At 44.2% G+C, this 26,961-nt stretch overlaps 1 protein-coding gene across 1 annotated transcript; it reads right to left on the reverse strand.

Moving 5' to 3' along the window:
• Window positions 1–842: 842 nt before the first annotated feature.
• On the reverse strand, window positions 843–26,850 carry lrrc34 (leucine rich repeat containing 34). The gene is made up of 10 exons (XM_014159396.3): window positions 26,685–26,850; window positions 26,441–26,553; window positions 13,991–14,055; window positions 13,788–13,871; window positions 10,669–10,797; window positions 8,908–9,003; window positions 8,551–8,705; window positions 8,249–8,404; window positions 7,926–8,052; window positions 843–1,156 (listed from the first exon to the last, which is right to left on the reverse strand). The coding sequence occupies exons 1-10, from the start codon at window positions 26,786–26,788 to the stop codon at window positions 935–937; spliced, it is 1,251 nt and encodes a 416-aa protein (XP_014014871.2). The 5' UTR covers window positions 26,789–26,850; the 3' UTR covers window positions 843–934.
• Window positions 26,851–26,961: the final 111 nt, after the last annotated feature.

Consider the following 26,961-nt stretch of genomic DNA (forward strand, 5'->3'; position numbering starts at 1 on the left):
TGACAGAGTTTGAGAGGATCTGCAGAGAAGAATGGGAGAAACTCACCAAATACAGGTGTGCCAGGTGTAACCGATGTGAAATGGCTAGTTAGTTAGCGGTGGTGCGCGCTAGTAGCATTTCAATCAGTGACGTCACTCGCTCTGAGACTTGAAGTAGGGTTTCCCCTTGCGTTGCAAGGGCCGCGGCTTTTGTGGCGCGATGGGTAACGATGCTTCGTGGGGTGTCAGTTGTTGATGTGTGCAAGGGTCCCTGGTTCGAGCCCAGGTTGGGGCGAAGAGAGGGACGGAACCTACACTGTTACACAGGCTTGTAGTGTCATACCCAAGAGGACTCGAGGCTGTAATCGTTGCCAAAGGTGCTCCAACAAAGTAATGAGTAAAGGGTGAATACTTATGTAAATGTAATATTTCCGTTTTTTAACTGTTTTTGCTTTGTCATTATGCGGTATTATGTGTAGATTGAGGGGAAAAAAACAATTTAATCCATTTTAGAATAAGGCTGTAACATAACAAAATGTGGAAAAAGTCAAGGGGTCAGAATACCTTCTGAATGCACTGTAGATGGAGAACATTGAGCAATCTAAACTTTTGTTAGTGTTCTATGCAAAAATGGTCATTACCATGGCAACTACATCACATCAACATGTTGGCCATATTTGGTGTACCAGCCATATTGTAAATGTATGAAAAGGATAATTTATTTTTTATATTATTTAACCTTTATTTAACAGGAAAATATATTTTTGAGGTTACAAAACCTCTTTTGGAAGTAGGGCCAGACAAGCGGTCAGCGTGAACATACAACACAAGAGCATGATACAAATAGGACATGAACAGAGAAGTTACTTAAAACAGTTTATTAGATATTTATTAGAGTGCATGTATGCATCAAGTTTAACTGAATGTGCGCTAGGTGGGTAGTATTATTAAGGGTTTAGGGTGTGTGTGAGGAGTTAGGATAGAGTTGTGTATTTGTGAGGGCCACAGCTGCATTGCTAGCAGGATTTACATCCTGTCCGTAACTGGGTGTCCAGTAGTAGTGCCTCTTCAGCCCATGGAAGACCTCGGCCAGACACACACACCCGTCCACCTCGTACACACACACATCGGTCTGCTCCGATGACAGACGACCACTGGACAGCAGATCACTGAAAGCCTGGTGGAGGGGAGTAAGAGTGTGGCTTCGAGTGTGATTTTGATTTGTGTGTGTTTTATTTTTTTTATTTTTTTATTTCACCTTTATTTAACCAGGTAGGCTAGTTGAGAACAAGTTCTCATTTACAACTGCGACCTGGCCAAGATAAAGCAAAGCAGTTCGACACATACAACAACACAGAGTTACACATGGAATAAACAAACATACAGTCAATAATAAGGGTAAGATAAGGGAGGTAAGTCAATAAATAGGCCATGGTGGCGAAGTAATTACAATATACCAATTAAACACTGGAGTGATAGATGTGAAGAAGATGAATGTGCAAGTAGAGATACTGGGGTGCAAAGGAGCAAGATAAATAAATAAATAAATACAGTATTGGGATGAGGTAGTTGGATGGGCTATTTAAAGATGGGTTATGTACAGGTGCAGTGATCTGTGAGCTGCTCTGACAGCTGGTGCTTAAAGCTAGTGAGGGAGATATGAATCTCCAACTTCAGTGATTTTTGTTGTTTGTACCAGTCATTGGCACCAGAGAACTGGAAAGAAAGGCGGTCAAAGGAGAAATTGGCTTTGGGGGTGACCAGTGAGATATACCTGCTGGAGCGCGTGCTACCGGTGGGTGCTGCTATGGTGACCAGTGAGCTGAGATAAGGCGGGGCTTTACCTAGCAAAGACTTGTAGATGACCTGGAGCCAATGGGTTTGGCGACGAGTATGAAGCGAGGGCCAGCCAACGAGAGCACACAGGTCGCAGTGGTGGGTAGTATATGGGGCTTTGGTGACAAAACGGATGGCACTGTGATAGACTGCATCCAATTTGTTGAGTAGAGTGTTGGAGGCTATTTTGTCGATGACATCGCCGAAGTCGAGGATCGGTAGGATGGTCAGTTTTACGAGGGTAGGTTTGGCAGCATGAGTGAGGGAGCCTTTGTTGCGAAATAGGAAGCTGATTCTAGATTTAATTTTGGATTGGAGATGCTTAAGGTGAGTCTGGAAGGAAAGTTTACAGTCTAGCAAGACACCTAGGTATTTGTAGCTGTCCACATATTCTAAGTCAGAACCATCCAGAGTAGTGATGCTGGACGGGCGGGCAGGTGCGGGCAGAGATCTGTTGAAGAGCATGCATTTAGTTTTACTTGCATTTAAGAGCAGTTGGAGGCCACGGAAGGAGAGTTGGATGGCATTGAAGCTCATCTGGAGGTTAGTTAACACAGTGTCCAAAGAAGGGCCAGAAGTATACAGAATGGTGTCGTCTGCGCAGAGGTGGATCAGAGAATCACCAGCAGCAAGAGCAACATCATTGATGTATACAGAGAAAAGAGTCGGCCCAAGAATTGAACCCTGTGGCACCCCCATAGAAACTGCCACAGGACCTCCGATTTGACACACTGAACTCTATCAGAGAAGTATTTGGTGAACCAGGTGAGGCAGTCATTTGAGAAACCAAAGCTGTTGAGTCTGCCGATAAGAATGTGGTGATTGACAGAGTCGAAAGCCTTGGCCAGGTCGATGAATACGGCTGCACAGTAATGTCTCTTATCGATAGCGGTTATGATATCGTTTAGGACCTTGAGCGTGGCTGAGGTGCACCCATGACCAGCTCTGAAACCAGATTGCATAGCGGAGCAGGTACGGTGGGATTCGAGATGGTCGGTGATCTGTTTGTTAACTTGGCTTTCGAAGACCTTAGAAAGGCAGGGTTGGATAGATATAGGTCTGAAGCAGTTTGAAGAGGGGAATGATCACGGCAGCTTTCCAATCTTTGGGAATCTCAGACGATACGAAAGAGAGGATGAACAGGTTAGTAATAGGGGTTGCAACAATTTCGGCAGATAATTTTAGAAAGAGAGGGTCCAGATTGTCTAGCCCGACTGATTTGTAGGGGTCCAGATTTTGCAGCTCTTTCAAAACATCAGCTATCTGGATTTGGGTGAAGGAGAAATGGGGGAGGCTTGGGCGGGTTGCTGTGGAGGGTGCCGGGCAGTTGACCGGGGTAGGGGTAGCCAGGTGGAAAGCATGGCCAGCCGTAGAAAAATGCTTATTGAAATTCTCAATTATAGTGGATTTATCGGTGGTGACAATGTTTCCTAGCCTCAGTGCAGTGGGCAGCTGGGAGGAGGTGCTCTTATTCTCCATGGACTTTACAGTGTCCCAGAACTTTTTTGAGTTTGTGCTACAGGATGCAAATTTCTGTTTGAAAAAGCTAGCCTTAGCTTTCCTAACTGCCTGTTTATATTGGTTCCTAACTTCCATGAAAAGTTGCATAACCAAAAAATTTGATCATATTACTCCAGTGCTAGCCTCCCTACACTGGCTTCCTGTTAAGGCAAGGGCTGATTTCAAGGTTTTACTGCTAACCTACAAAGCATTACATGGGCTTGCTCCTACCTATCTTTCCGATTTGGTCCTGCCGTACATACCTACACGTACGCTACGGTCACAAGACGCAGGCCTCCTAATTGTCCCTAGAATTTCTAAGCAAACGGCTGGAGGTAGGGCTTTCTCCTATAGAGCTCCATTTTTATGGAATGGTCTGCCTACCAATGTGAGAGACGCAGACTCAGTCTCAACCTTTAAGTCTTTACTGAAGACATCTCTTCAGTAGGTCCTATGATTAAGTATAGTCTGGCCCAGGAGTGTGAAGGTGAACGGAAAGGCTGGAGCAACGAACCGCTCTTGCTGTCTCTGCCTTGCCGGTTCCCCTCTTTCCACTGGGATTCTCTGCCTCTAACCCTTTTACAGGGGCTGAGTCACTGGCTTACTGGTGTTCTTCCATGCCGTCCATGGGAGGGGTGCGTCACTTGAGTGGGTTGAGTCACTGACGTGGTCTTCCTGTCTGGGTTGGCGCCCCCCCTTGGGTTGTGCCATGGCGGAGATCGTTGTGGGCTATACTCGGCCTTGTCTTAGGACGGTAAGTTGGTGGTTGGAGACATCCCTCTAGTGGTGTGGGGGCTGTGCTTTGGCAAAGTGGGTGGGGTTATATCCTGCCTGTTTGGCCCTGTCCGGGGGTATCATCGGATGGGGCCACAGTGTCTTCTGATCCCTCCTGTCTCAGCCTCCAGTATTTATGCTGCAGTAGTTTATGTGTCGGGGGGCTAGGGTCAGTCTGTTACATCTGGAGTATTTCTCTTGTCTTATCCGGTGTCCTGTGTGAATTTAAATATGCTCTCTCTAATTCTCTTTTTCTCTCTTTCTGTCTTTCTCTCGGAGGACCTGAGCCCTAGGACCATGCCTCAGGACTACCTGGTATGATGACTCCTTGCTGTCCCCAGTCCACCTGGCTGTGCTGCTGCTCCAGTTTCAACTGTTCTGCCTGCGGCTATGGAACCCTGACCTGTTCACCGGACGTGCTTGTTGCACCCTTGACAACTACTATGATTATTATTATTTGACCATGCTGGTCATTTATGAACATTTTAACATCTTGACCATGTTCTGTTATAATATCCACCCTGCACAGCCAGAAGAGGACTGGCCACCCCTCATAGCCTGGTTCCTCTCTAGGTTTCTTCCTAGGTTTTTGGCCTTTCTAGGGAGTTTTTCCTAGGGAGTTTTTCCTAGCCACCGTGCTTCTTTCACATGCTTTGCTTGCTGTTTGGGGTTTTAGGCTGGGTTTCTGTACAGCACTTTGAGATATCAGCTGATGTACGAAGGGCTATATAAATAAATTTGATTTGATATCACGGGGACTATTCGATGCTATTGCAGTACACCACAGGATGTTTTTGTGCTGGTCAAGGGCAGTCAGGTCTGGAGTGAACCAAGTGCTATATCTGTTCCTGGTTCTACATTTTTTGAATGGGGCATGCTTATTTAAAATGGTGAGGAAGGCACTTTTAAAGAATAACCAGGCATCTAATACTGACGGGATTAGGTCAATATCCTTCCAGGATACCCGGGCCAGGTTGATTAGAAAGGCCTGCTCGCTGAAGTGTTTTAGGGAGCGTTTGACTTTGATGAGGGGTGGTCGTTTAACCTCTCTGGGCTAGGCGGGACGAATTCGTCCCACCTACGCAACAGCCAGTCTAATCCAGTGGCGCGATTTTCAAATACCTTAAAAATCCTATTACTTCAATTTCTCAAACATATGACTATTTTACAGCTATTTAAAGACAAGACTCTCGTTAATCTAACCACACTGTCCGATTTCAAAAAGGCTTTACAACGAAAACAAAACATTAGATTATGTCAGCAGAGTACCAAGCCAGAAATAATCAGACACCCATTTTTCAAGCTAGCATATAATGTCACAAAAACCCAGAAGACAGCTAAATGCAGCACTAACCTTTGATGATCTTCATCAGATGACAACCCTAGGACATTATGTTATACAATACATGCATGTTTTGTTCAATCAAGTTCATATTTATATCAAAAACCAGCTTTTTACATTAGCATGTGACGTTCAGAACTAGCATACCCCCCGCAAACTTCCGGCGAATTCACTAACAATTTACTAAATTACTCACGATAAACGTTCACAAAAAGCATAACAATTATTTTAAGAATTATAGATACAGAACTCCTCTATGCACTCGATATGTCCGATTTTAAAATAGCTTTTTGGTGAAAGCACATTTTGCAATATTCTAAGTACATAGCCCAGCCATCACGGGCTAGCTATTTAGACACCCGGCAAGTTTAGCACTCACCAATATCAGATTTACTATTACAAAAGTTTGATTACCTTTTGTTGTCTTCGTCAGAATGCACTCCCAGGACTGCTACTTCAATAACAAATGTTGGTTTGGTCCAAAATAATCCATCGTTATATCCGAATAGCTGTGTTGTTCGTGCGTTCCAGAAACTATCCGAAATGGTAAATCAGGGTCGTGCGCATGGCGCAATTCGTGACAAAAAAAATCGAAATATTCCATTACCGTACTTCGAAGCATGTCAACCGCTGTTTAAAATCCATTTTTATGCCATTTTTCTCGTAAAAAAGCAATAATATTCCGACTGGGAATGTCCATTTAGCTAAACAGAGGAAAGAAAACAAAGCTTTCGGTCGACACGGGCACGAGCCTGAGTCTCACAGTACTGTAACCAGCCACTACCCAAACGCGCTACTTTGTTTCAGCCAGAGCCTGCAAAGCCACGATTCAGCATTTTGCCGCCTTCTGAGAGCCTATGGCAGCCGTAGGAAGTGTCACGGGACAGCTAAGATCCTCACTCTTCAATAAACAGAGACAAGAAGAACGACACCTTGTCAGACAGGCCACTTCCTGCATGAAATCTTCTCAGGTTTTTGCCTGCCATATGAGTTCTGTTATACTCACAGACACCATTCAAACAGTTTTAGAAACTTTAGGGTGTTTTCTATCCAAAGCCAATAATTATATGCATATTCTAGTTACTGGGCAGGAGTAGTAACCAGATTAAATCGGGTACGTTTTTTATCCAGCCGTGTCAATACTGCCCCCTACCCCCAACAGGTTAACCGTAGACCCATTACGGATGCAGGCAATGAGGCAGTGATCGCTGAGATCTTGGTTGAAAATAGCAGAGGTGTATTTGCAGGGCAAGTTGGTTAGGATGATATCTATGAGGGTGCCCGTGTTCTATGAGGGTGCCCGTAGGTTCATTGATAATTTGTGTGAGATTGAGGGCATCAAGCTTAGATTGTAGGATGGCTGGGGTGTCACCTAGCAGCACAAGCTCTGAAGATAGATGGGGGGCAATCAATTCACATATGGTGTCCAGGGCACAGCTGGGGGCAGAGGGTGGTCCATAGCAAGCGGCAACAGTGAGAGACTTGTTTCTGGAAGGATGGATTTTAAAAGTAGAAGCTCGAATTGTTTGGGTACAGACCTGGATAGTAAGACAGAACTCTGCAGGTTATCTCTGCAGTAGATTGCAACTCCTCCCCCTTTGGCAGTTCTATCTTGTCGGAAAATGTTATAGTTAGGGATGGAAATTTCTGGGTTTTTGGTGGTCTTCCTAAGCCAGGATTCAGACACGGCTAGGACATCCGGGTTAGCAGAGTGTGCTAAAGCAGTGAATAAAACAATCTTAGGGAGGAGGCTTCTAATGTTAACATGCATTAAACCAAGGCTTTTACGGTTACAGAAGTCAACAAATGAGAGCACCTGGGGAATAGGAGTGGAGTTAGGCACTGCAGGGCCTGGATTAACCTCTACATCACTGGAGGAACAGAGGAGTAGGATAAGGGTACGGCAAAAGGCTATAAGAACTGGTCGTCTAGTACGTCCGGAACAGAGCGTAAAAGGAGCAGGTTTCTGGGTGCGATAGAATAGATTCAAGGCAAAATGTACAGACAAAGGTATGGTAGGATGTGAATACATTGGAGGTAAACCTAGGCATTGTGTGATGATGAGAGAGATATTGTCTCTAGAAACATTTAAACCAGCTGATGTCACCGCATGTGTGGGAGGTGGAACTAAAGGGTTGGCTAAGCCATATTGAGCAGGGCTAGAGGCTCTACAGTGAAATAAGACAATAATCACTAACCAGAACAGCAATGGACAAGGCATAGGAGTGATCATAGGAGTCCAGTGAGTAGTTTGGCTGGCTGGAGACGATTCAGACAGCTAGCAGGCCGGGGCTAGCAAGCTAGCAGAAGGGCCTTAGAGGGACGTCACGATGGAAGAAGTCTGTTATAGCCTCATCATGCAGTTACGTCGAATAGACCAGTCGTGATGGAGTAGTAGGGTTCCGTGTAGCAAAGGGGTTCAGTCCAATTGGCAAAATAGGTATAGTGGCCAAAGAAATGTGGCCAAAGAAATGTGCGTGTGCGTGCGTGTTACCTGACAGACCGGCTCCTCCAGTCTGTTCCCCCAAATGTAGATGTGTGTGAGAGTGTTGTTAGCCTGCATGGCCCGAGACAGAGACACCAGACCAACAGTAGCTATGTTATTACTGGGGATAGACAACCTGGAGAGACAGAGCAAGAGAGAGAGGGAGAAGAGAGAGTTGGATAAATCCTGGGGTGTGTTCAGTAGGAACGAAAATGTAGGAAAAGTTTAGAAAAAAAGTGACAAATTTAAGCACTAACTGAACTTGTCCAATAAGTAACACTCAAGGGTTGGGGGTGGGTTAAAGGTGAGGTGTGTGTGTATGTGTGTCTCACGCTTTGAGGTTGCAGGTGGGCAGGGCGATAGCCTGGCTGAGGTAGAGGGCGCCATCGTCTTCGATGCGATTGGACGCCAGGTCCAGAATCTCCAAGGTTCCATTGTTCTTAAGGACCTTTGCTAGACACCGAGCCCCGTCACGAGTCAACCGGTTACTGAGCAGAGGACAGACAGAGAGGAGGGATGTATGGTGTGAGTAATTATGAGCGTGCTTATGGTGTGTGTAAGTATGTGTATGGGCTTTGAGTGTATGACGTTTCTGTGCATGGGGCATGTGTGTCTGTGTACGGTGTGTGTGTACCAGCGTAAGTCCAGGTATTTGAGGGTGTAGTTGGTTCTCAGGGCGTCAGTGAGTCTCTCCACTCCACAGTCAGTCATGCCCATCTTCCCCAGATGCAGCTCCCTCAGACACTGATTAACCACCAACATACCTGACAGATGGACCGCTGTCTCCTCCTATGACAGAGAGAGAGAGAACCTGATGAAGGCAGCGTAGCTGTCGAAACGTGGCTTTACTAAACGTATTGCATCGTAGCCATTCGAGTTTGCAGCTTTTATTTTCTCAGAAAGAGACAGAGCCACACAAAAGATGCACATATGTTCTGACATGGTAGTCTTTCTGAAGACCACGTCTTAGTACACATTGTGTGCAGTGTACCTGGTGGCTGAAGAGTAGAGGTCTGCTGATGTTGACAGATCGGAGGCTCTTGTTGTTGTTCAAGACGATGGCAAACGCTATCACACTCTGAGTCCCCTACGCAGAGAGAGAGAGAGAGAGAGAGAGAGAGAGAGAGAGAGAGAGAGAGAGAGGCCATGTCCGAATACCCAAACTTGCATCCTAAATAGTAGGCCATTTGAGCATGTGAGAAAATTGTTTAATAGTATGCCAAATTGTAAAAAAAAAAATGGAGTATACTTTAAATGCCCAGATGTCATACTCATTTTGGCTTTGACAACAGCTCATCAATTACATATGGGGATGCACTACTGAAATCAACAAATAGCGGGAAACAACACAATCGCACATGACAAATTCTCAGTATGCGAAAATAGAATGTTTTATAGTATGTGAATTTTCAAAAATCGTGTATGGTTTAAATGCCAGGATATTATACTAATTTCAGCTCTTCATCTAGTAGAATTCTATGCACACGTTTCCACAATGCACCGGAAGAGGTGGTCTGCAAGTGATAGGCCTTGGTTCTCTTCAAGTAACCAAACAACAAAACAAAGCTACTTAATTGGGAAGATGACGAATAGCGAAGCTTCTGCGGTGGTGTTCAAATGCAGGCTAAATAGTTTTTGTTCTCCTTAAAATCTTGATTTTTTTTTTGTGGATTTCTGTTTTCTCATTGAAAAGTGTTTCTTGTTCTCTTGGCCTTCATCAGAGCTTTTAAAGTAAATAATAAACAATCTTTTGATATGTGAATGTGTCAGCACCGGGCGTTAATGTCATGTTAATCAGGCCTTTTGATTTGTGAATGTGTCGGCACCGGGCGTCAATGTCATGTTAATCAGGCCTTTTGATTTGTGAATGTGTCGGCACCGGGGACTCAGGATGTGGCTGCGTTAATGATGTCATGTTAATCAGGCCTTTGATTTGAACATATGGATTGTTTTAGTTTTTGGCAGATATCTAAGCTTGGATGTCGGCCCACCACCTTAAGCTTAACCTCGGCAAGGTGGAGCTACTCTTCCTCCCGGGGAAGGCCTGCCCGCTCCAAGACCTCCATCATGGTTGACAACTCGACGGTGTCCCCCAGCCAGAGCGCCAATAACCTTGGCCTGACCCTGGACAACACCCTGTTGTTCTCTGCAAACATCAAAGCAGTGACTTGCTCCAGCAGGTTCATGCTCTACAACATCCGTAGAGTATGACCCTACCTCACACAGGAAGCGGCGCAGGTCCTAATCCTGGCACTTGTTGTTGGCTGGGCTCTGCACTTGTACCGTCAAACCCTTGCAACTTATCCAGTACACTGCAGCCCACCTAGTGTTCAACCTTCCCAACTTCTCCCATGTCACCCCACTCGTCCACACACTCCACTGGCTTGCATCCATTACAAGACCATGGTATTTGCCTATGGAGCAGCAAGAGGAACTACTGCTCCCTACCTTCAGGCTCTGCTCAAACCCTACATCCCAACCCGAGTACTCCGTTCCGTCACCTCTGGTCTCTTGGCCCTCCCACCCCTACGGGACGGCAGCTCCTGCTTAGCCCAGTCCAAACTTTTCACTGTCCTGGTACCCCAATGGTGGAACCAGCTTCCCTCTGAAGCTAGGACATCAGAGTACCTGCCCTTCTTCCGAAAACACCTGAAACCCTACCTATTCAAAGAGTATCTTAAATAATCTCACAGCACACAGTATTCGGACACAGCCAGTATATGTATGTGAGAGTGTGTGGCGCATGTGTTACCAGGTCAGAGTCGGCCACGTCCAGCTCCTGTAGTGTAGAGTTGACCTGCAGCATGCTGGCGAAGTGCATGGCTCCTCCGTTCCCTATCTTATTACCAGTCAGCCTCAGAGACAGGAGGGCATCATTAGACTGGAGATATGGGAAAACACACACACTTTACATGGTGTATACAAATGGAGAAATCATGTATTGAAGACTTCCTGTATGTTGTTTTATGTGGTCTATATAGCTCCTGCATAGTGTGTTTATAACATTTTTACATTTTAGTCATTTAGCAGACGCTCTTATACAGAGCGACTTACAGTAGTGAATACATTTCATAAAAAAAAAAATTCTGTACTTATACATTTTTTCTGTACATTATTTCTGTACATTATAAATAATGTATATATACAGTTGAAGTCGGAAGTTTACATACAGCTTAGCCAAATACATTTAAACTCAGTTTTTCACAATTGCTGACATTTACTCCTAGTAAAAATGCCCTGTCTTAGGTCAATTAGGATCACAACTTTATTTTAAGAATGTGAAATGTCAGAATAATAGCAGAGAATTACTTATTTCAGCTTTTATTTATTTCATCACATTCCTAGTGGGTCATAAGTTTACATACACTCAATTAGTATTTGGTAGGATTGCCTTTAAATTGTTTAACTTGGGTCAAACGTTTCGGGTAGCCTTCCACAAGCTTCTCACAATAAGTTGGTTGAATTTTGGCGCATTTCTCCTGACAGAGCTGGTGTAACTGAGTCAGGTTTGTAGGCCTCCTTCCTCGCACACACTTTTTCATTTGTGCCCACACATTTTCAATAGGATTGAGGTCAGGGCTTTGTGATGGCCACTCCAATACCTTGACTTTGTTGTCCTTTTTCCACAACTTTGGAAGTATGCTTGGGGTCATTGTCCATTTGGAAGACCCATTTGCGACCAAGCTTTAACTTCCTGACTGATGTCTTGAGATGTTGCTTCAATATATCCACATCATTTTCCTTTCTCATGATGCAATCTATTTTGTGAAGTGAACCAGTCCCTCCTGCAGCAAAGCACCCCCACGACATGAAGCTGCCACCCCTGTGCTTCACGGTCAGGATGGTGTTCTTGGGCTTGCAAGCCTCCCCCTTTTTCCTCCAAACATAACGATGGCCATTATGGCCAAACAGTTCTATTTTTGTTTCAGCAGACCAGAGGACATTTCTCCAAAAAGTACGATCTTTATCCCCATGTGCAGTTGCAAACCGTAGTCTGGCTTTTTCATGGCGGGTTTGGACCAGTGGCTTCTTCCTTGCTGAAAGGCCTTTCAGGTTATGTCGATATAGGACACGTTTTACTGTGGATATAGATACTTTTGTACCTGTTTCCTCCAGCATCTTCACAAGGTCATTTGCTGTTGTTCTGGGATTGATTTGCACTTTTCGCACCAAAGTATGTTCATCTCTAGGAGACAGAATGCGTCTCCTTCCTGAGCGGTATGACGGCTGCGTGGTCCCATGGTGTTTATACTTGCGCACTATTGTTTTTACAGATGAACGTGGTACCTTCAGGCGTTTGGAAATTGCTCCCAAGGATGAACCAGACTTGTGGAGGTCTACAAATGATGTCAATTAGCCTAACAGAAGCTTCTAAAGCCATGACATCATTTTCTGGAATTTTCCAAGCCACTTTTAACCCACTGGAATTGTGATACAGTGAATTATAAGTGAAATAATCTGTCTGTAAACAATTGTTGTAAAAATTACTTGTCATGCACGAAGTAGATGTCCTAACCAACTTGCCAAAACTATAGTTTGTTAACAAGAAATTTGTGGAGTGGTTGAAAAACGGGTTTTAATGACTACCACCTAAGTGTATGTATATCTCCACCCTCTCCGAGTTGGGCATCTCCGGCGCGGCCCACGCTTGGATTGCGTCCTACCTGACAGGTCGCTCCTACCAGGTGGCGTGGCGAGAATCTGTCTCCGCACCATGCGCTCTCACCACTGGTGTCCCCCAGGGCTCTGTTCTAGGCCCTCTCCTATTCTCGCTATACACCAAGTCACTTGGCTCTGTCATATCCTCACATGGTCTCTCCTATCACTGCTATGCAGACGACACACAATTAATCTTCTCCTTTCCCCCTTCTGATAACCAGGCGGCGAATCGCATCTCTGCATGTCTGTCAGACATATCAGTGTGGATGACGGATCACCAGCTCAAGCTGAACCTCGGCAAGACGGAGCTGCTCTTCCTCCCGGGGAAGGACTGCCCGTTCCATGATCTCGCCATCACGGTTGACAACTCCCTTGTGTCCTCCTCCCAGAGTGCTAAGAACCTTGGCGTGATCCTGGACAACACCCTGTCGTTCTCCACTAACATCAAGGCGGTGACCCGATCCTGTAGGTTCATGCTCTACAACATTCGCAGAGTACGACCCTGCCTCACACAGGAAGCGGCGCAGGTCCTAATCCAGGCACTTGTCATCTCCCGTCTGGATTACTGCAACTCGCTGTTGGCTGGGCTCCCTGCCTGTGCCATTAAACCCCTACAACTCATCCAGAACGCCGCAGCCCGTCTGGTGTTCAACCTTCCCAAGTTCTCTCACGTCACCCCGCTCCTCCGCTCTCTCCACTGGCTTCCAGTTGAAGCTCGCATCCGCTACAAGACCATGGTGATTGCCTACGGAGCTGTGAAGGGAACGGCACCTCCATACCTTCAGGCTCTGATCAGGCCCTACACCCAAACAAGGGCACTGCGTTCATCCACCACTGGCCTGCTGGCCCCCCTACCTCTGAGGAAGCACAGTTCCCGCTCAGCCCAGTCAAAACTGTTCGCTGCTCTGGCACCCCAATGGTGGAACAAGCTCCCTCACGACGCCAGGACAGCGGAGTCAATCACCACCTTCCGGAGACACCTGAAACCCCACCTCTTTAAGGAATACCTAGGATAGGATAAAGTAATCCTTCTAACCCCCCCCCCCCCTAAAAGATTTAGATGCACTATTGTAAAGTGGTTGTTCCACTGGATATCATAAGGTGAATGCACCATTTTGTAAGTCGCTCTGGATAAGAGCGTCTGCTAAATGACTTAAATGTAATGTAATGTAAATGTAATGTATGTAAACTTCCGACTTCAACTGTACATACAGTCAAACTCTTTGCAATGTATTCTGCTCCGTCTGTCTGAATGTCGTTACACGTCAGGTCCAGAGAGCGCAGACACACGTTCTCCTGACACAATATAACACACAACAACACACAGGTTAATACACACTTAACAACAGCATGTCTGGATTTTAGTAAATGGGACCAGTGTTCTCATCGACCTCCATTATACATGACCAGGTTACCTTGAGGAGGTCAGCGAGGTGTCCCGCCCCCTCGTCTGTGATGCAGTTGTACCTCAAGTCCAGACCTGTCAATCAACAACACACCTGGATGAACAACAAGACACATGGACATTTATTTATTTTTTATTTCACCTTTATTTAACCAGGTAGGCAAGTTGAGAATTTACAATTGCGACCTGGCCAAGATAAAGCAAGCAGTTTGACACATACAACAACACAGAGTTACACATGGAGTAAAACAAACAGTCAATAATATAGTAGAAAAATAATTCTATACACAAAGTGAGCAAATGAGGTGAGATAAGGGAGGTAAAGGCAAAAAAGGCCATGGTGGCGAAGTAAATACAATATAGCAAGTAAAACACTGGAATGGTAGATTTGCAGTGGAAGAAAGTGCAAAGTAGAAATAGAAATAATGGGGTGCAAAGGAGTAAAATAAATAAATAAATACAGTAGGGGAAGAGGTAGTTGTTTGGGCTAAATGTTAGATGGGCTATGTACAGGTGCAGTAATCTGTGAGCTGCTCTGACAGCTGGTGCTTAAATCTAGTGAGGGAGATAAGTGTTTCCAGTTTTAGAGATTTTTGTAGTTCGTTCCAGTCATTGGCAGCAGAGAACTGGAAGGAGAGGCGGCCGAATGAGGAATTGGCTTTGGGGGTGACCAGAGAGATATACCTGCTGGAGCGCGTGCTACAGGTGGGTGCTGCTATGGTGACCAGCGAGCTGAGATAAGGGGGAACTTTACCTAGCAGGGTCTTGTAGATGACCTGGAGCCAGTGGGTTTGGCGACGAGTATGAAGCGCGGGCCAGCCAACGAGAGCACACAGGTCGCAGTGGTGGGTAGTATATGGGGCTATGGTGACAAAACGGATGGCACTGTGATAGACTGCATCCAATTTATTGAGTAGGGTATTGGAGGCTATTTTGTAAATGACATCGCCGAAGTCGAGGATCGGTAGGATGGTCAGTTTTACGAGGGTATGTTTGGCAGCATGAGTGAAAGATGCTTTGTTGCGAAATAGGAAGACAATTCTAGATTTAACTTTGGATTGGAGATGTTTGATGTGAGTCTGGAAGGAGAGTTTTCAGTCTAACCAGACACCTAGGTATTTGTAGTTGTCCACATATTCTAAGTCAGAACCGTCCAGAGTAGTGATGTTGGACGGGCGGGCAGGTGCAGGCAGCGATCGGTTGAAGAGCATGCATTTAGTTTTACTTGCATTTAAGAGCAGTTGGAGACCGTGGAAGGGGAGTTGTATGGCATTGAAGCTCATCTGGAGGGTAGTTAACACAGTGTCCAAAGAAGGGCCAGAAGTATACAGACTGGTGTCGTCTGCGTAGAGGTGGATCAGAGACTCACCAGCAGCAAGAGCGACATCATTGATGTATACAGAGAAAAGAGTCGGCCCAAGAATTGAACCCTGTGGCACCCCCATAGAGACTGCCAGAGGCCCGGACAACAGGCCCATCCGATTTGACACACTGAACTCTATCAGAGAAGTAGTTGGTGAACCAGGCCAGGCAATCATTTGAGAAACCAAGGCTATTGAGTCTGCCGATAAAGATGTGGTGATTGACAGAGTTGAAAGCCTTGGCCAGGTCAATGAATACGGCGGCACAGTATTGTTTCTTATCGATGGCAGTTAAGATATCGTTTAGGACCTTGAGCGTGGCTGAGGTGCACCCATGACCAGCTCTGAAACCAGATTGCATAACGGAGAAGGTGTGGTGGGATTCGAAATGGTCGGTGATCTGTTTGTTGACTTGGCTTTCGAAGACTTTAGAAAGGCAAGGTAGGATAGACATAGGTCTGTAGCAGTTTGGGTCAAGAGTGTCCCCCCCTTTGAAGAGGGGGATGACCGCAGCTGCTTCCCAATCTTTTGGAATCCCAGATGACACGAAAGAGAGGTTGAACATGCTAGTAATAGGGGTTGCAACAATTTCGGCAGATAATTTTAGAAAGGAAGGGTCAAGATTGTCTAGCCCGGCTGATTTGTAGGGGTCCAGATTTTGCAGCTCTTTCAGAACATCAGCTGACTGGATTTGGGAGAAGGAGAAATGGGGAAGGCTTGGGTGAGTTGCTGTGGGAGGTGCAGTGCTGTTGACCGGAGTAGGGGTAGCCAGGTGGAAAGCATGGCCAGCCGTAGAAAAATGCTTATTGAAATTCTCAATTATAGTGGATTTATCGGTGGTGACAGAGTTTCCAATCCTCAGTGCAGTGGGCAGCTGGGAGGAGGTGCTCTTATTCTCCAAGGACTTTACAGTGTCCCAGAACCTTTTTGAGTTTGTGTTGCAGGAAGCAAATTTCTGCTTGAAAAAGCTACCCTTGGCTTTCCTAACTGCCTGTGTATATTGGTTTCTAACATGTTGCGTTCTAAATTTCTTGAATGGGGCATGCTTATTTAAGATGGTGAGGAAGGCATTTAAAAAAAATAACCAGCCATCCTCTACTGACGGGATGAGGTCAATATCCTTCCAGGATACCAGGGCCAGGTCGATTAGAAAGGCCTGCTCGCTGAAGTGTTTCAGGGAGCGTATGACAGTGATGAGTGGAGGTCGTTTGACCGCTGACCCATTACGGATGCAGGCAATGAGGCAGTGATCGCTGAGATCTTGGTTGAAAACAGCAGATATAAGAGTGCATTTCAATATCTAAAAGTTAAGTTCTCTCCTTCATCTTCACTGATCTGAGCAGGGACGGCGATATGGGCGGGCCTTTGGGGGCCTTGCCCGGCCTCTTTGCTCATCCAAATAAAACATTTTTATATTCATAATTTATTTCACAGAGACGCGCGCCGACAGAAGGACATTAATCCAGTTAAAGAATCCGAGCGAGTGAAACAGCGCCCCTCTGTCTCAGTATGTGTAGACATGTATCTGATGCTGTCTGGACAGTGAAACAGCACCCCTCTGTCTCAGTACGTGTAGACCATGTATCTGATGCTGTCTGGACAGTGAAACAGCACCCCTCTGTCTCAGTATGTGTAGACCATGTATCTGATGCTGTCTGGACAGTGAAACAGCACCCCTCTGTCTCAGTATGTGTAGACCATGTATCTGATGCTGTCTGGACAGTGAAACAGCGCCCCTCTGTCTCAGTATGTGTAGACCATGTATCTGATGCTGTCTGGACAGTGAAACAGCGCCCCTCTGTCTCAGTATGTGTAGACCATGTATCTGATGCTGTCTGGACAGTGAAACAGCGCCCCTCTGTCTCAGTATGTGTAGACATGTATCTGATGCTGTCTGGACAGTGAAACAGCGCCCCTCTGTCTCAGTATGTGTAGACCATGTATCTGATGCTGTCTGGACAGTGAAACAGCACCCCTCTGTCTCAGTATGTGTAGACATGTATCTGATGCTGTCTGGACAGTGAAACAGCACCCCTCTGTCTCAGTATGTGTAGACCATGTATCTGATGTTGTCTGGACAGTGAAACAGCGCCCCTCTGTCTCAGTATGTGTAGACCATGTATCTGATGCTGTCTGGACAGTGAAACAGCGCCCCTCTGTCTCAGTATGTGTAGACATGTATCTGATGCTGTCTGGACAGTGAAACAGCGCCCATCTGTCTCAGTATGTGTAGACCATGTATCTGATGCTGTCTGGACAGTGAAACAGCGCCCCTCTGTCTCAGTATGTGTAGACCATGTATCTGATGCTGTCTGGACAGTGAAACAGCGCCCCTCTGTCTCAGTATGTGTAGACCATGTATCTGATGCTGTCTGGACAGTGAAACAGCACCCCTCTGTCTCAGTATGTGTAGCCATGTATCTGATGCTGTCTGGACAGTGAAACAGCACCCCTCTGTCTCAGTATGTGTAGACATGTATCTGATGCTGTCTGGACAGTGAAACAGCACCCCTCTGTCTCAGTATGTGTAGACCATGTATCTGATGCGGTCTGGACAGTGAAACAGCACCCCTCTGTCTCAGTATGTGTAGACATGTATCTGATTCTGTCTGGACAGTGAAACAGCGCCCCTCTGTCTCAGTATGTGTAGACCATGTATCTGATGCTGTCTGGACAGTGAAACAGCACCCCTCTGTCTCAGTATGTGTAGACATGTATCTGATGCTGTCTGGACAGTGAAACAGCGCCCCTCTGTCTCAGTATGTGTAGACATGTATCTGATGCTGTCTGGACCAAAAGAGTGTGGCATGTCATATTTCTGTCCAGACAGCATCAGATACTTGGGCAACATATAGAGGAGTGCTGTTTCGCTCGCTCTGATGCTTTCTCCGGTGACATAGTTTCAGCAGAGAGGAAGAGGCCAAGCGCAAGGGTTCACTCTTGCCAAAATCTGTCCAGAATAAGCCCCGAGAGGCCCCGGGCTGTATCAAAACCGTCCATGATCGGGAGTCCCATAGGGCGGTGCACAATTGGTCCAGCGTCGTCCGGGTTAGGGGAGGGTTTGGCTTGGGTAGGCCGTCATTGTAAATAAGAATTTGTTCTTAACTGACTTGCCTAGTTAACCTCTCTGGGGTAGGGGGCAGTATTTTGACATCCGGATGAAAAGCGTGCCCAAAGTAAACTGCCTGTTACTCAGTCCCAGAAGCTGGGATATGCATATAATTGGTAGATTTGGATAGAAAACACTCTAAAGTTTCTAGAACTGTTAAAATAATGTCTGTGTATAACAGAATTGATTTGGCAGCCAAACCCTGAGGACAAACCATCCAGGGGGGAAGAAATTGAGGTCATAGGATTTTCCAATAAATTTCTATGGGATGCCCTTATTATTAGGAACCTGGTTGCAGTTCCTATGGCTTCAACTAGATGTCAACAGTCTTTAGAAATTGTTTGATGTTTTTCTTTTGAGAAATGAAGAAGTAGTACTATTCATTGTAAGTGTCACTCCAGGTGGACTCTACTGTTTTGGTGCGCGTGACCGGGAGCTAGCTCCACGTTGTTTTTATCCGGTATTAGAAACAGTTTATTCCGTCTTAAATTTGATCGATTATTTACGTTTTAAGGTACCTGAGGTTGGATTAGGAACGTTGTTTGAAATGTTTGGACCAAGTTTACAGGTAACTTATTAGATACTTTGTAGGCATGTTGGGCGAGTTGAAACCGGTGTATTTCTGAATCAAACGTGCCAAATAAATTGACATTTTTGGGACATAAATAAGGACATTATCGAACAAAAGGACCATTTGTGATGTTTCTGGGACATTTTGGAGTGCCAACAGAAGAAGATCTTCAAATGTAAGGCATTAATTATATCGCTATTTCTGACTTTTGTGGCGCACCTGCCTGGTTGAAATATATTTTTCATGGTTTTGTATGCGGGGCGCTGTCTTCAGATAATCGCATGATTTGATTTTGCCGTAAAGCCTTTTTGAAATCTGACACAGCGGCTGGATTAACAAGAAGTTAAGCTTTATTTTGATGTATAACACATATATTTTCAAGAATGTTAAATATTTTAATTTAGTATTTTTGAATTTCGCGCTCTGAATTTTCACCGGATGTTGGCCAGGTGGGACGCTACCGTCCTACGTAACCTAGAGAGGTTAAATAAAGTTCAATTTTTTTTAAATTAAGAAAAATGTGTTTCTATGGGAATAATATGTAGACCTAAGCTTGTCGCCTGCCTTTCCGCCTTTAGCACAAAGTCTCCCATTGTCAGGGCGGAGACATGAGCATCTCATCACTATACAGTTGAAGTTGGAAGTTTACATACACCTTAGCCAAATACATTTAAACTCAGTTTTCACAATTCAACATTTAATCAGTAAAAATTCCCTGTTTTAGGTCAGTTAGGAACATCACTTTATTTTAAGAATGTGAAATGTCAGAATAATAGTAGAGATAATGATTTATTTCAGCTTTTATTTATTTCCTTGCATTCCTAGTGGTTATTTCAGCTTTTATTTATTTCATCACATTCCTAGTGGGTCAGAAGTTTACATACACTCAATTAGTATTTGGTAGCATTGACTTTAAATTGTTTAACTTGGGTCAAATGTTTCTGGTAGCCTTCCACAAGCTTCCCACAATATGGTGAATTTTGGCCCATTCCTCCTGACAGAGCTGGTGTAACTGAGTCAGGTTTGTAGGCCTCCTTGCTCGCACACGCTTTTTCAGTTCTGCCCACAAATGTGCTATAGGATTGAGGTCAGGGCTTTGTGATGGCCACTCCAATACCTTGACTTTGTTGTCCTTAACGTCTCTAGGGTAGGTGGGACGAAATCGTCCCACCTACTCAACAGCCAGTGGAATCCCGTGGCGCGTTATTCAAATACCTTAGAAATGCTATTATTTCAATTTCTCAAACAGATGACAATCCTAGGACATTATGTTATACAATACATGCATGTTTTGTTCAATCAAGTTCATATTTATATCAAAAACCAGCTTTTTACATTAGCATGTGACGTTCAGAACTAGCAAACTTCCGGTGAATTTACTAAATTACTCACGATAAAGGTTCACAAAAAACATAACAATTATTTGAAGAATTATAGATACAGAACTCCTTTATGCAATCGCTATGTCCGATTTTAAAATAGCTTTTCGGTGAAAGCACATTTTGCAATATTCTGAGTAGATAGCCCAGCCATCACGGGCTAGCTATTTAGACACCCACCAAGTTTAGCCCTCACCAAAGTCAGATTTACTATAAGAAAAATTGGATTACCTTTGCTGTTCTTCATCAGAATGCACTCCCAGGACTTCTACTTCAATAACAAATGTTGGTTTGGTTCAAAATAATCCATAGTTATGTTCAAATATCCTCTGTTTTGTTCGTGCGTTCATGACACTATCCGAAGGGTGACGAAGGTTGACGCGCCCGACGCGTTTCGTGACAAAAAAATTCTAAATATTCCATTACCGTACTTCGAAGCATGTCAACCTCTGTTTAAAATCTATTTTTATGCTATTTTTCTCGTAAAAAAGCGATAATATTCCGACCGGGAAACCCTGTTTACGTTCAAAGACAGAGAAAATAAAAACATGGTGTCGCCTCGTGCACGCGCCTCAGTCTCATTGTCCTCTGATCGACCACCATCCAAATGCGCTAATGTTTTTCAGCCAGGGCCTGCAAAGACATCATTCAGCGGTTTGCCGCCTTCTGAGAGCCTATGGGAGCCATAGGAAGTGTCACGTTACAGCAGAGATCCTCAGTTTTCAATAAAGAGAGTGTAGAAGCCCAATAAATGGTCAGAGACGGCACTTCCTGTAAGGAATCTTCTCAGGTTTTTGAGTTCTGTTATACTCACAGACACCATTCAAACAGTTTTAGAAACTTTAGGGTGTTTTCTATCCAAAGCCAATAATTATATGCATATTCTAGTTTCTGGGCAGTAGTAATAACCAGATTAAATCGGGTACGTTTTTTATCCGGCCGTGCAAATACTGCCCCCTATCCCCAACAGGTTAAGCCATTTTGTCACAACTTTGGAAGTATGCTTGGGGTCATTGTCCATTTGGAAGACTCATTTGCGACCAAGTTTTAACTTCCTGACTGATGTCTTGAGATGTTGCTTCAATATATCCATATAATTGTCCTTTCCTCATGATGCCAGTTATTTTGTGAAGTGCACCAGTCCCTCCTGCAGCAAAGCACCCCCACAACATGATGCTGCCACCCCCGTGCTTCACGGTTGGGATGGTGTTCTTGGGCTTGCAAGCCTCCCCCTTTTTCCTCCATACATAATGATGGTCATTATGTTGAAGGTAGGCCTTGAAATACCTCCACAGGTACACCTCCAATTGACTCAAATGATGTAAATTAGCCTATCAGAAGTTTCTAAAGCCATGACATAATTTTCTGGAATTTTCCAAGCTGTTTAAAGGCACAGTCAACTTAGTGTATGTAAACTTCTGACCCACTGGAATTGTGATACAGTGAAATAATCTGTCTGTAAACAATTGTTGGAAAAATGAATTGTGTCATGCACAAAGTAGATGTCCTAACCGACTTGCCAAAACTATAGTTTGTTAACAAGAAATTTGTGGAGTCGTTTAAAAATGAGTTTTAATGATTCCAACCTAAGTGTATGTAAACTTCCGACTTCAACTGTATACAGATCTCTGGTTTCAGCCTCTTGTGAATTGGAAAGGAAAGTTTGCGGGTGCACAGTGCACTGTCAGTAGCAGAGTCAGTGTAGTCAGCTCAGCTATCATCATTGAGACCGTGTCTGTGCCTCGATCTAGGTTGAGCAAAACTAAACATGGCGGTGTTAGCCTTTGCAATCTCACTGGAATAAAGACCTCTTCCATTCCTGTCATTATTGAAAGAGATTGTGAAAGCTTACATCTAAAAATAGGGTTACTTAATGTTAGATCCCTCACTTCCAAGGCAGTCATAGTCAATTAACGAATCACTGATCATAATCTTCATGTGATTGGCCTGCCTGAAACATGGCTCATGCCTGATGAATTTACTGTGTTAAATGAGGCCTCTCCTCTTGGTTACTCTATGCAGCCTACTCAATCACTTGTTATAGCTACTGTTTACAAGCGTTCATCACTGAGTTCCCTGAATTCCTATCGGACCTTGTAGTCATGGCAGATGATATTCACATTTTTGGTGACTTCAATATTCACATGGAAAAGTCCACAAACCCATGTCTCCAGACCTACTCATTACCACAGTCATACCTTGGATCTAGTTTTGCCCCATGGAATAAATATTGTGCTATAAAGTCGTGCTATAAATTCTTGGACAACCCAAAGATTCCTAGATGCCCTTCCAGACTCCCTCAACCTACCCAAAGACTTCGGAGTACAAAAATCGGTTAACCACCCGAGGATCTAAATTGAACCTTGCGTAATACCCTAGATACAGTTGCACCCCTAAAAACAAACATTTTTCACAAGACATTTGCTGCCTGGTATGCAGAAAATACCCGAGCCCTGAAGAAAGCTTCCATAAAATTGGAACGGAAATGGCGCAACACAAAACTGGAAGTCTTCCGACCAGCTTGATAAGACAGTACCGCGCAATATCAAAGAGCCCTCACTGCTGCTCGATCATCCTATTTTTCCAACCTAATTGAGGAGAATAAGAACAATCCTACATTTATTTTTGATACTGTCGCAAGGCTAACTAAAAAGCAGCATTCAACAAGAGAGGATGGCTTTCACTTCAGCAGTGATGAATTCATGAACTTCTTTGATAAAAAGACCATGATCATTAGAAAGCAAATTACGGACTCCTCTTTGAATCTGCGTATTTCTCCAAAGCTCAGTTGTCCTGAGTCTGCAAAGAACTGCCAGGACCTAGGATCAATGGAGACACTTAAGTTTTTTAATCCTGTATCTCTTGACACATTCATGAAAATAGTCATGGCCTCTAAACCCTCAAGCTGGATACTGGACCCTATTCCAACTAAACTACTGAAATAGCTACTTCCTGTGCTTGGCCCTCCAATGTTGAACATAATAAATGTCTCCCTATCTACCGGATGTGTACCAAACTCACTAAAAGTGGCAGTAATAAAGCCTCTCTTGAAAATGACAAACCTTGACCTGGAAAATGTAAAAAACTATCGGCCTATATCGAATCTCCCATTCCTCTCATTGTTTTGAAAAAGATGTTGCACAGCAACTCACTGACTTCCTGGAGACAAATAATATAGACCCCATCATAGCACTGAGACTGCACTCGTGAAAGTGGTAAATTACCTTTTAATGGCGTCAGACCAAGGCTCTGCATCTGTCCTTGTGCTCCTAGACCTTAGTGCTGCTTTTGACACCCTCGATCACCACATTCTTTTGGAGAGATTAGAAACCCTAATTGGTCTACATGGAAAAGTTCTTGCCTGGTTAAGATCTTATCTGTCAGAAATATATCAGGTTGTCTCTGTGGATGGTTTGTCCTCTGACAAATCAATTATAAGTTGCTGTGTTCCTCAAGGTTCCGTTTTAGGACCACTTGTTTTCACTATATATTCTACCTCTTGGTGATGTCATTCAGAAACACAATGTCAACTTTCACTGCTATGCGGATGACGCACAGCTGTACATTTCGATGAAACATGGTGAAGCCCCAAAATTGCCTACCCTGGAAGCCTATGTTTCAGTCATAAGGAAGTGGATGGCGACAAATGTTTTACTTTTAAACTCAGACAGATCAGAGATGCTAGTTCTAGGTCCCAAGAAACAAAGAGATCTGCTGTTGGATCTGATAATTAATCTTGATGGTTGTACAGTTGTCTCAAATAAAACTGTGAAGGACCTCTGCGTTAGTCTCAACCCTGAGACTAACGTGTTTAGCACTAACTGAAGTTTATTTTGTGCTTTATTTGGGAAGCCGGAGAGTAGAGCATTGCAGTTGTCTAATCTAGAAGTGACAAAACCATGGATTAGCTTTTCTGCATCATTTTTGGACAAAAAGTTTATAATGTTTGCAATATTACAAAGATGGAAAAAAAGTTGTCCTTGAAATATTCTTGATATGTTCATCAAAAGAGGGATCTGATGACTCCTGGCTGTCCCCAGTCCACCAGGTCGTGATGCTGTTCCAGTTTCAACTGTTCTGCCTGCGGCTATGGTCCCTGACCTGTTCACCGGATGTGCTACCTGGTCCCGGACCTGCTACCTGGTCCCGGACCTCAACTCTCTCTCTACCGTACCTGCTGTCTCAACCTCTGAATGCTCAGCTATGGAAAGCCAACTGACATTTACTTCTGAGGTACTGACCTGTTGCACCCTCTACAACCACTGTGATTATTATTCTTATAATCTCCACTCGGCACAACCAGAAGAGGACTGGCCACCCCTCAGAGCCTGGTTCCTCTCTAGGTTTCTTCCTAGGTTCCTGCCTTTCTAGGGAGTTTTTCCAAACCACTGTGCTTCTACATCTGCATTGCTTTAGGCTGGGTTTCTGTATAGCACTTTGTGACATCTGCTGATGTAAAAAGGGCTTCATAAATACATTTGACTGAATTTGATTGATTGTTAGGATGCTGGATTGCCCTAAAGTAAATTGATGTTTTGCCAAAATTATATAATTATTCCAGTCTAAATAAAATCATTCAAAATACTTCACCAGGGAGCATGACTTAGCCACAGAGGATCATTAGCTTATTTTTTTAAAATAGCTGTGGATTGTTTCAAATCACAAGTGTGTTAGGGAAACCCGCTATTTGGGTAGTGTGCGTGGCAGTAGGTATAGCTGATTGAGTTGCGGCTGTCAGTGATAAGTGTCTAAAATATGTGTGAAGATAATGTTTCTTGAGTATAACTTAAAATGTTGCATCAAGAAGAAGATGGCGAAGATACGGTGTCTCTCTCTCCAGGATGCGAATGCATGCATCTGTAGGAAAATGCCCATTTGGCAATGTCTGATTTCTGATTGTCTTAACTCACCAAGTACACCACTAATAAAATGAGCTTCCCAGTTATTTTTTCTTCGCCTCACACAAGTCAACGAAGTCTGTTTTTCTTAACAACCATTGCAAATGATAGTTCCTCAGTATTTGAAAAATCTTTCCAACACTCCCAGCCTCGATAATCACCAAGCTTCGGTGTGAAAGAGCAAAATATCATGATCTGATGATCCCATATCCAGTGGAAACATCATTAAAACACAGCTGTCTGTTCTGTGCTAACTGGCTCAGGAAACTCTGAGGGCCAGGAATAAGTTCACTTGTGACAGCTTCAGCTGGACCCAGTGATGATTTGATACAATGTTGCACTACACTTGCAATAGTTCAAGTCAAGATGGATAGAAAGTGAGGCAGACAGGTGGAGTAGAGATTCATTTGATTGAAAGAACCGGAATTTTCATCAGGATATTTTGGTATTTTTTTGACTGCTTTAGAAGTATGTATTTTACTTAGTTGACATATAGGCCTACTGCTGCATTGCATTGGCGTATAGGTTAAAACGGAGTTCTATGCTCTCATTTCTTTAGTCGCCAATGGATCAGTGTACCAATGTGTCCATATGACAGAGGTTAGTGCACTCGCCATAGCTGAATTTTACATTTTTGATTTTTATCATTTTACATAAGATTTTTATGATTAACCAAATGAATGATTTTGAGAAACGAAAACGTTATTATTGAAATGAAACTGAAATGAAAATGCGCATATAAAAAAATAATCACAATTGACACACAGATCGGTAGATATGGTAGGATAAATTGTAAGCTTCCCCAACCTTGCAAATCACGAACTGCCTGGTCTTTACTATTTACACCCGTAACAAAAATAAATTGTGAACGCGTAAGTGCGTGCACACGTGGGAGGTTCCTCAACAAACATGCGCACCTATGAAAATCACCAGTCAAGTCCAACTGATTCATTCTGGCGCCGGCCATGGATCTAAGAACCCGACCGGAGAAAGCATATCCCTGTGCTTGCATGTCTACAATGCGTTCACCTATCCTATCTTCTGACTTCGCAGACCAGTAATGAAGGAGAGGAGGATCCCACTTGAGGATTTTGTTAGAATGCAGGCTATCTATGGTCTCAACAGTAAACATGTATATCTACCTGTCACTGAGTCGTTGTCTCGGAGGGTTCTGGACAGAGCGAGAGCATCTTTGTTGGTCACTTTTTCTACCTTTCTCAGCCTGTCGTTCCCAGTCAGTTTGAGTGTGATGTCTCTACGGAATGCAGACAGACAGGCAGGCAGGGCTTGGTAAAACTCGTTCGTGAGAAACGTGAACGTCTGTATAAGAAGTTGCTTTTCCGGCTAGAAAATGAACTGCAGCATGCCATGATGCTGCGAACCTACCCCGTCTTCCCCTCCGTCTCTTGCAGGACTTCTAAAATGTATCGATTAGTTCGTAGTTTTAGTTCTTTGCAGACAGAGGAGTAAACCTCTGTAATACTTCCCATAGTAGCGAAACTTTAGGCTAGCTATTAATGCCAAAACACCAGTCAAGGCCAGAGGACAAGGAAATGTTTACATTCCTATGGCAACACAGGCGCGCCCCCGCCCTTGTAAAATCAAAAATGCAAGCAAAGAAACGCGCACCCAACATTCATTACAATTATTCAGTCTCTGATGA

The sequence above is a fragment of the Salmo salar genome, chromosome 19 (assembly GCF_965601325.2).
Source record: "Salmo salar chromosome 19, fSalSal1, whole genome shotgun sequence".
NCBI classification, from domain to species: Eukaryota; Metazoa; Chordata; class Actinopteri; order Salmoniformes; family Salmonidae; genus Salmo; species Salmo salar.

Excerpts from the sequence above, each read along its gene's own strand:
- lrrc34 (XM_014159396.3), bottom strand. The coding sequence starts at position 26,788 with ATGGGAAGTATTACAGAGGTTTACTCCTCTGTCTGCAAAGAACTAAAA. Across the intron at positions 9,004-10,668 it reads ACGTGGCCGACTCTGACCTG|GGGACTCAGAGTGTGATAGC; the intron begins GTAACACATGCG and ends CTCTCTGCGTAG. Across the intron at positions 8,706-8,907 it reads CTCTACTCTTCAGCCACCAG|GAGGAGACAGCGGTCCATCT; the intron begins GTACACTGCACA and ends TCTCTGTCATAG.